This window comes from Ischnura elegans, chromosome 5 (genome assembly GCF_921293095.1).
Source record: "Ischnura elegans chromosome 5, ioIscEleg1.1, whole genome shotgun sequence".
Taxonomy (NCBI): domain Eukaryota; kingdom Metazoa; phylum Arthropoda; class Insecta; order Odonata; family Coenagrionidae; genus Ischnura; species Ischnura elegans.
This window is the reverse complement of record NC_060250.1, coordinates 5811186-5821790: the sequence shown is the minus strand read 5'-3', so window position 1 is coordinate 5821790 and position 10605 is coordinate 5811186. Positions and strand designations below refer to the sequence as shown.

General features: G+C 45.5%; 1 protein-coding gene across 3 annotated transcripts in view; it reads right to left on the bottom strand.

The window, feature by feature from the left end:
- LOC124158460 (DNA/RNA-binding protein KIN17) overlaps positions 1-10605 on the bottom strand; it is a 46162-nt gene continuing 35557 nt past the window's right edge. For all 3 annotated transcript variants that reach the window (XM_046533559.1, XM_046533560.1, XM_046533558.1), the window contains one exon: positions 1-524. In XM_046533559.1, the coding sequence (XP_046389515.1) occupies positions 453-524 (72 nt within the window). In that variant the 3' untranslated portion in view covers positions 1-452. The remainder of the gene's footprint in view (positions 525-10605) is intronic.

Sequence of the window (10605 nt, the reverse complement as noted above, 5' to 3'; positions counted from 1 at the left end):
TTTTCATTCTGTATAAAAATATTTATTTCATGAATTAATACATTACATGAATGCAATGCAAGCAACAGACTCAGATGAATGAAGACAGGGAATGGCATAAATAAATAGGAGGGAGGGAAAACAAGGGTCCAAGAGTGCAATCAATAGTCCAAAGCTACAAACAACACTTCAAAATCACATAATTTTGAATGCAGTCTTCACGACGGCGACAACTTGTGAAGGAGCCCCTTCAATCTGGGAGAACACGCCCCCACCTAACATAGGATTTCACTAGCCCCTGCAGCATGATGGGAGCCTGGCCTCGCCCTGCAAGAAACCCATGTTGCACTTCCCACAACATTGTTAAATCTACTTATCTCCTTTGCGCACCATGAATCCTTTGTCGGAGCCTTATGCCAGAAACTTTTCACCACTGAGCATTTTCTGAGGTATCAACCAACAGAGGATAGCATTCAGTCAGGGGAGTATGTCTTGCTGATGTCTTCGTACTGTACGCCTTCCACCACTCTGCCCTTCAACAGCCCCTGCAAAGCAAAATGCAAAATGATGACAACTTGAAGCTTACGAAAAGACAATCAGAAACTACAATTATGAAGGATGTGGCTAGAGTAGACCATAAAAATGCAGTGTAGCCCATACACAATGATATATAAAGTACACTTTTTCTCAGCAGAGTGAAATTCACTCAGTTAACCTCTCAAAGCCGTCATGCATACCCAGTACGCACCCTTTAAATTTCGTATGCAGCCGTCATCCGTACCCAGTACGCTTCCTGACCTACTGTATATAATATTTTTTCTTCGCCAGGTATTGTATTTTAAATTAAAACTAATTACTCTATCTTTTGAAGAAATGTTTTTCCTCTCCAATAAAATAATCATCGCGACTTTATGCCTTCAGGATATTTTTAAATGTTTCGATGAAATTCCGTTTTAAACCAGCACGTTGACGAATTCGGTCCAAAAACTCGATGCCTTCCTTCAACTGTATTATCTTAAAAACTGCCACCTATTCTGCTTGTGGGCTGTCAAGAAGGGTCAGCTACTTTAGCTTGAGATACGGTATCTTCTAAGCTCACTGCCTTCTCTCCATATTCGTCTTGTGTGCCGTCACCTCGAGACCCAAGTGTGTTTGGTTCGCCTCCATAGTCCTAAGCGAAAGCGACATGTACCTCGCTCTGCATTTATTTTTTTATTTTTTTTTACTGGACAGTAATCAACGAAGATAAGATGCCTTCTAAACAGTCAGCGTATACCAGGATCCCTTCGAGATATTTTCTCATCTCTTGAAGGAGCTTTGAAATCACGCGCCACTCACTCCACTAGAGTCATTTTTCTGTGTGGTGTTCTTTCAGGCAGTGTGTTGAAATTCTCATCAGGTGTACTTCCTGTGTGTGGTATTTTTATGTATAATAGGGGATCCTACGAAATGAGAATAGTATTGAAAGGCAAAAAAGAGACTCGGAAGTCCGTTTGTGTGTAAGGTTATAATAAATTCATTGGTGGGGTGTATTTCAAGGACTTGTTACTGCATTCGTACCTAGTGGAAAGAAAACGCCATTACAAGCGGTGCATGACGTTATTTAGGAGACTATTGAATGCCGCAGTCCTAAATTAATATGTTGTTCACAGGAAAAACACGACTTATCATTTCGCGTGCCATTGGTCGAGATAATATTTTTGAAACATCCAACTTCATACGGACTGTTTGGACATGGCCGTCACTCCTTACACAATTTATTACCAAGACTCACAGAAATACATTTCCCAAGGACAATAGGGTGGTTTCCTTCATCAAAGAAAACGAAAGGCATTGATTGCGATTCGTTACCCACCATTAGTGTATTCATAATATACAAATTATTTTGTTTTAGAAATACCGGGTTAGACGAATGGCAATAATCCATTTTTATCCTCATTTGAAAAGGGCCAGATTGGCGCCCATGCGATGCCACTCCACGTGACGTCACAGGGACCTAGTTTCTATACGAGAAGATAGGAGTTATACGTCGTCTGAGGTTACCAATGCATGCATGAGGCGCAGAGCTCAGGGAAACATGTCTTAACAATCACTCATTAAAACTGGCTAAGGTCGGAAAGTTTTCCTCGTTTGATAAGTTATTAATAATCCTTATTTAAGCCAAGCGCTACCAGACAGCAGGGTACTAGGCTAGCCACTAGCAGCCTGCGTCGTATCAGCGCTAAGCATCACCTCAAGGTCACCTCGCAGGGCGGGAGGGGGAACCAGAAATACGTCACGCGGAGAGACTTCCCGACATTCATACTTAAGCGTCGCGTTTTCGCGCGCTTGAAAATTTTCACTTTTCATTTAATCGCGAAAAATAGATACCGTCATTTAAAAATCTAAAAGCGTGAAATACGTACTCCAGGAGTAATAATCTTTCGATTTAGGCAATAAAAAAATAATAGGAAACCACCCTATTCCTGCAGCTGGGAAGAAATCTAAGTCTCAAAGGAGGTATGCAGTTTGTGCCTAATATGGGAAATGATGTGACTGCGTGTGCTGGTGAGAAAAATGTGCAATGTTTGGATTGCTTCAAATTGCTGCAAACAAAGATTTTCTAAGGTAAAATCATTTGAATATTCACATATTGACGTTTGAAACATTATCACGTGAAAACCTATATGAAATGATACGGTAGTAATAGACCTGTAGCGATGGCTACGCTAAATAACACACTTCGGTTATCTGCGGAGAGGCGTTTATTGTGACTTGACAATACAGAACTGAACTTGGGTAGCCCAGATGGCTAGCTTATATACATGCGGCGCCGGATCTTCCTCGAACCTTCTAGAATTCCTGAAAAGATATAGGAAAAAATACCGGCCGGCGCCAGGACTCGAACGCGCGCCGTCCGATTAGTAGGCGGACACTTATCCACTGGTCCAACTCTACATTGTGGCGGACGATGCGCCACACTACTCCCCCCCTTGGAGGAGAGACAGAGTGTTGGCAACAAAACGTTCTGGAGGACGGACGGCGCGGCCGGAGCGAGTGGTGGTATCTGGTGACGGAGTAGGCGGAGGGTCCTCCTCAAGAAGATGGGCTGGCTTGAGACGGTCGATTGATATAGTGGCTGGTTTGCCATTGATGTACAGGGTATACGTCTTCTCACCGCGGCTGAGGACAGGATATGGTCCCGCGTAAGGTGGTTGCAGGGCTGGCCGCAAAGCGTCTTGGCGGACAAAGACCTGGGAGGATGTGGCCAAGTCCTTGTGGATGAAGACACGCTGCGATGAGATGTGGCGTGACGCAGGGGTCGGACGCAGCTGGCTCATGTGGTTACGCAGCTGAGAAACAAGATCCTGGGAGTCCAGATGCTGGGCAGAGTCGACAAAGAAGTCCCCGGGAAGACGCAGTTGCTCCCCGAAGAGGAGTTCGGCAGGTGTTGCTGCAGGTCGGCTCTCCAAGTTGTGCGGAGGCCGAGAAGAACTGTGGGTAGTGCGTCCATCCATGAGTTGGAAGAAGAGCACATGAGGGCCGCCTTAAGAACGCGATGTAGTCGTTCGACGAGTCCGTTTGCCTGGGGATGGTAGCTCGTGGTGTGATGTAGCGTTGTTCCCAGAGTGGTGCAAAGTCTCTGGAAAAGAGATGACACAAACTGTCGTCCACGGTCGCAGGTGATGTGTTGAGGACAGCCGTAGTGAGCAACCCATCCAAGGAGAAAGGCGCGGGAGACGCTGTCTGCGGTGATGTCTGCTAGGGGTTCTGCGACTGGCCAGCGGGAGAATCGGTCGATAATTGTGAGGAGGTACCGGTAGCCGGAGCAAGACGGGAGAGGTCCCACGATGTCCATATGTATGTGTTCGAAACGCCTGGTTGGCGGAACGAAGTCTCCAAGTGGCGTTGTGATGTGACGAGACACCTTGCAACGTTGGCAGGAGAGGCAGCTGCGAGCCCATGCGCGACAGTCCTTTCGCATGGATGGCCAAACATATCGACGGGAGACGAGTTTAATGGTGGAGTTTGCACCAGGATGACTAAGGGAGTGGATGATGTCAAAGATTTGCCGGCGATATGAGGGAGTAACGTAGGGGCGTGGGGTTGGCATGGAGGTGTCGCACCATAGTGAAATGTTCGTTCCGGGTACAGGCCTACGGTGAAGTTGAAGAGCCGTACCGCTGTGGCGTAGTCTTTGGAGCTCTTCGTCTTCATCTTGGGAGCAAGAGAGAGCGGCGAAGTCAATCGGAGACGGTGTGGATATGGATTCTACCCTGGAGAGACAGTCCGCGACGACGTTGTCAAGTCCGGAGATGTGTCTCACGTCCGTGGTGAATTGTGAGATGAATTCCAGGTGATTAAATTGTCGTGGTGAGCAGGTGTCGCTACTCTTCTTGCTGGGGCCAAAGGCATAAGAGAGTGGTTTGTGATCGGTGAAGATGGCGAAATCGCGGGCTTCAACCATCGGCCGAAAGTGCCTCACTGCTTGGTAGGCGGCGTAGAGTTCGCGGTCGTAAGTGCTCCACTTCTGCTGGGAAGGTGTCAGCTTGCGAGAGAAGAAACCGAGTGGCTGCCAAGAGTTCCCAAAATTTTGCTGTAGGACAGCGCCGATTGCGGTTCGGCTAGCATCGACGACAAGAGCCAGAGGTGCTGAGTCGATTGGATGCGACAGGGTTGCCGCCTTGGCTAGTCCGCCTTTAGAGGCATCGAAACTCTGCTGAAGTTCTGGTGTCCAGAAAATTGGAGTGGAGCTCCTGATATCAGGACCTTGAAGTAGAGCATTGAGAGGGGCCTGTGTGGATGCGGCGTGTGGTATGTGCTGTCGATAAAAATTCAGCATACCGAGGAATCTCCGAAGGTCCTTTATGGTCTTCGGTGGAGGGAAGTTGTTGATAGCAGCTACCTTGTCAGGTAACGGCGAGCATCCGTCAGCGCTCACGTGAAAGCCCAGAAATGTGACCTTGGAAGATCCTAGGACACACTTAGCTGAGTTGACGATGACACCGTTGTCAGAAAGGCGCTGAAATAATATCCGCAGGTGTTGATGGTGCTCTTCCTGCGAACGGGAAAATACTAAGATGTCATCTATGTAAGGAAAGCAAAAATTTAGGCCTTCGAGAGCTTCGTCGATGAAGCGCTGCCATGTTTGGGCGGCATTTCGAAGTCCAAATGGCATAAATAGGAATTCAAAAAGGCCGAAGGGTGTAATTATGGCTGTCTTCTCTATGTCTTCGGGAGCCATTGGAATTTGAGTGAAGGCCTTGGCACAGTCGATAACACTGAAGATGTTGCACCCCTGAAGAGCGTGGGAGAAATCCTTCAGATGGCGGACGGGGTAGCGGTCCGGTATCGTACGTGCGTTGAGAGCCCTGTAGTCACCACAAGGTCGCCAGCTACTATCCTTCTTGCGAACCATGTGTAGTGGTGAGGCGTAAGGGCTGTGTGAGCGACGTGCAGTGCCTTCGCGTACTAGTAGCTCGAATTCTGCCTGTGCATCTCGGAGTCGATCCGGGGCTAGACGGCGGGCACGGTGGTAGATTGGCGGTCCAGGTTGTAGGCGTATGTGGTGCTTGGTATGATGGTGGATCTCCCGAGGAGTCCCTGATGGCCGCGTGATATCAGGAAATTCGGCCAGGAGGTCGTGGTAGGATGAAGAGCCCGACAGAGCGCGCACGCTGTCCTGGTAAGTTCGACCTCGATGACCCGATGTAGAATGGCCAGTGATTGCGTCGATGAGCTGAGCAGTGGCCATGTTAGGAATGAGTTGAAAGTGGGTTAAGAAATCTGCTCCGATGATTGGCTTGGTAACGTCGGCAACGATGAATCTCCAAAGGAAGTCACGCGGGAGGCCGAACTGAAGGCGTAGAAGTAAAGTACCATAAGTACGGATCCTACTGTCATTGGCTGCGGAGAGCTCGTAGTCAGTGCAGGTTCGTTGTTCGGTGCATAATTTTACAGGGTAGATTGAGAGATCCGATCCTGTGTCTACGAGGAAACGCCGCTGGGAGAGGCGGTCGGTGACGAAGAGGCGGCAGCCTGTGATAGAACGACTCATAGCCGCCGTTACGAGTCGCTGTTGGAGTTTACCGGATTCACTGCATTTGCGGTGCATGGCTGGAGGCAACGTCTGGCTTCGGCTCCAAATTTGCGATGGTAGTAACACATCTCAGGCTGAGCGGGGCGCGGCGCAGGTAGAGATCTGCTCCAAGTCCGTGAGTACGGAGGTTTTTTCAGATGAGCTTGTATATCTTCGAGCTGCTTTGAGAGTTTCTCAACCCGTTGGGCCAATGACGAAACATCGTTGGTATGGCGTACTGCATGGATGGCGGGTGCAGTTGGAGGCGGAGCCACGGCGACGATGCGGTCGGCCATATTTGCAAGTTCATCAAGAGGCATTGAAGTAACTTGCGTTTGCAGGATGGCTTGAGCGTTGGCCGGAAGACGTTGCAACCATAATGTGCGGAGGAAAGAATCCTCCACAAGGGTGGTGCTGATGAGAGACCGCATGCGTCGTAATAGTTGCGAAGGCTTGGTATCACCGAGCTCTTCTGCTGTGAGGAGTAGCCGCACCCGTTGATCCTCGGAGGGAGAGACGCGCTGTATCAATAGGTTTTTCAGCGTTAGGTAACGATTCTCGGCCGGAGGATTCACGATAAGATCGCTTATTTCACTGGCAAAACGATGGTCTAGGTTTCCCACGACGTAATCGTATTTAGTCTTGTCCGAGGTGATGTTGGCCAAAGAAAATTGTGCTTCGACTTGGGCGAACCATATTTCAGGCTGTGCTGGCCAGAAAGGAGGCAGTTTCGGAGTGACGCGGTAGACGGCAGCAGTGTCGACGCCGTAGGATGATGGAGACGGTGAGGCTTGCTGCGATGACAGCGTTGTTTGCTGCTGTTGTTGCTGCAGAGCCTGCTGGTGCTGTTCTTGAAGGAGCGCTAGCTGTTGGCTGTGGTTCGTTTGGTGTGCGGCGAGTTGCTGCTGGAGTCCCGCGATTTGAGCCTGCAGTTTGGCGAGTTGATCTGCGTCGGCCATGGTCGCGTGTTGTCGGGGTCACCACTGTAGCGATGGCTACGCTAAATAACACACTTCGGTTATCTGCGGAGAGGCGTTTATTGTGACTTGACAATACAGAACTGAACTTGGGTAGCCCAGATGGCTAGCTTATATACATGCGGCGAATATTCTGGAACGCCGCGCCGGATCTTCCTCGAACCTTCTAGAATTCCTGAAAAGATATAGGAAAAAATACCGGCCGGCGCCAGGACTCGAACGCGCGCCGTCCGATTAGTAGGCGGACACTTATCCACTGGTCCAACTCTACATTGTGGCGGACGATGCGCCACAGACCAAAGTCAGAGAAATGGGCGAAGTGATAAATTTTCAAGTAGGCGAAACGGGTAATCCTATCAAAAGTATCCAATCTGTTATGAATTTTTCAACCTTGGAAAAAATTGGACAAAATTATATTGACCTTAAATTACGGCAACAGTCGTACACATTCACCTCGGCAACAGTCGTACACATTCACCTCAGGAATTATACCATATCGATCGATATTGCGATTAATAACGCGCAAGATTATTAGAATACGATGTAATTACAAGAAGATATTATATTATACAGTTGAAATTTACTTAAAAAGTTTGTCTAATGCCATCTGCTTTCGTGCCGAGATCAAGTATTTTTAAGCTAAGCTTCACGTAGAGATCCAGAGCATCGTCTGCTCCCGCAACAGTAGTCAAGTAAATACGCACATACTCCATAGCCTCGACGTCGAGTTTATGGATTACGTGCAGAACTGCTTTAGATAAAGTGGGAATTGGATAAGATTCATTTCTTCATCATGATAACTCGTGCAATAGCAACAATTGCCCACTCACAAAATTTGCGTGCAGTGGGCACTCCATAGGCAACAGAAGGTGAGGAGCTCGGGGTGGGGAAAATTGGGGCTTCTCATTGGCTAAAGTATTGCATAGTCAGACATTCCTGATAAATGGCCGCATTTTATTATTCATCACGTCACAAGAATTGAAAATTCACGATTTTGGATAAATTTGGATAAATCACAGTCGAAGAAAGAGATGTGGAATGAATGCAAGAATGTTAATGACTAAAAATAATAAATTAAATCATGAATTCGGAGGTTTACGACCCTCAAGAAGATACTAGAGAACGAATTGCGGGTTGCGTCACGGCAAGCAATTGAGCATACTAACCAGGAAAGTGCAACTTTTTCAAACGTACTAACCAAATACATTTACCTGTATTTTGTTCGGATGGTATCGGGACCGAGAGAAATTGCCGTATTAAGGAGGACAACATACTAAGGAGGAACGTACTAACCAAGTTCCACTGTATATATTTTTTTCTACAAATAGTGTTCAAATTTATTAACATGACTATGGACTTTTCTTATGGATATTTCTTGATTTAATCCTTTAGAAGACTTATTACTTACATACAGTTCAAACTCATTAAAACAAGGCCCTATGGTGCTCAAATAAACACTCGCTATACCCAATTATCACTTTACCGGAGGTGGAGCAAATAAGAGCCAATAAACCCATAGTCAACACTTTTATAGGAACAGGATTGGTGCAGCGAAGGAGACATTTCTATCCAATAAACCTAAGCGATAATCCAGACCAAAGACGAGACATGTTTCTGTTCCATCACTAAATTTCCTTACCTTAATAACAAACCAGCCATTCAATTCATAAGCGCTGTAGTAAATGAAATCCATGCTAAGCATTACTTTTTCAATCATAATCCAAAGGCACAACCGACAAAGCCACTTTTCTTTGTACTAAGTGCATTTACGTGATCCTTCCTTTATTTTGATATTTTTTAGGGATGGTCGGATCGGGTACCTCGAGATCCAAATACCCACGGATATTGCCCTTCATTGGATACATCGGATCCAAAGTCATAGAAGACATCGGATCCGTATCCGAAAATGCGAAAATAAATTTCTACCCATTAAGGATGGAAAGAGTTCCGCTTCTATCTTCGAATGCGCCGTCGCATGCAATTCTTGTCCTACTCATGAACTGTTTTGTTTGCAAGCTCTCGCAGAGGTTACATAGCAGAATTTCAGCCGTGGAAAATATAAAAGGCAAAATACGACTGGAACACAGTGTGACTTTTCCCAAGAGATTGAAAAATCATTGGGGGAATCTCAGCGTCAGGAATTTGAAAATGCATTTGGATCCAAAAATATCCGATCCGAATCTGGATATGAAAAAAATCCTGGATCCGTCCATCCCTAACATTTTCACTGAAAATTCAAACAATTACTGATAAAACTGTATCACAGTTATTTAATGCCTCAAATGCTTCCATTGGTGTGTGATTAATGATCCTGTACATTTTGCAGAAGTTATGTGAAATAACCAATCGCATTTGTTTCTGCAGACATAAAAGGTGGAAGGTGATAGAACAATCCTGTCTCAGCAACCATTTCGATCATCCAAGGTAATTTCTTCTTCGCCTTCACTAAAAAGTACTCTAAACATTCTTAATGATGTGATTAAAATTACCTATGTTTCAAACAATTTCTATTTTGAGTGTTATGCCTGCAACGTCATTGAAAGGATACCTCAATTGTATCCACGGCACTGCAACAAAAATGATTTAAATTAAAATTGCTAATATAAGAAAAGAATTAACATGATATTATATAACTGGCTAGGTTAACATCAGAGGAAAAGGTTTGCGACGGCTGTCGATCGTTGCATGAAGAAGACGACAGTCGCAATTGCGCTGAAATGACGAGTCTCGGTCGTCATGAACTTTCGAGACACCAAACCGCGCAATGACGAGTGTATCTCGTCATCGGATTTTCATAATTTTTGCACTATTTAGAGAAACATTATAATTACTTTAAATGCTTAACAATGTTAAAACATACATATTATACATAATTAATTCATATTTCATGAAACATGATGCATTGGAAGGATTAAAATGATTTTATTCGAGTAGCCATAGATGTGTTCTCCATGTTTAATAATCACATTTTGTTTCACGGTACTATGTTTATTACTAATTACAAAATATCACTACCTAATATTTGAAAGAGAACCACAGAAAAAATAAATAGAGAATAAGGAGCACGATATTCAGAAAATTAATGGAATTGGAAGTCAATACTATACACAATTCTTGCCTAACGAACGGTCGGAAATTGTTAACGCAGCATCCCAGGGGCCTAACCAAAACGCTCCATTACCAATGTCAATGGACAAATGTCTTCAACTATCTTTCTGGAGCTGACCCCCATTTCAGGGCCAATCTTGCAGGAGCAAGCAAGAAGTTGGGAAAGGACAGCTGAATAGAAACAGTTCTAAGGACATATTTAATACTGACGAAGCATTTTTTTCATAATTTGCTTCCTGACCGTACTCTAAAGGAAGAGGCGGGTCACGGGGGAAAAATGAGCAAAGAACGTTTTATACTAGTACTCCTATGCACCAATAGTGATGGCTCAGAGAAGTAACCTCCATTTTTATTGGGGAAGTACGTGAAACTCCGCTGTTTTAAGAATGATATAATCAGTGGAGTATCCAGGAATTTCGTTCTGGGGGGTCCAAAACATGGGGACGAATTTTTGAAAAACAGGGTACTAAATTAGTACCACTA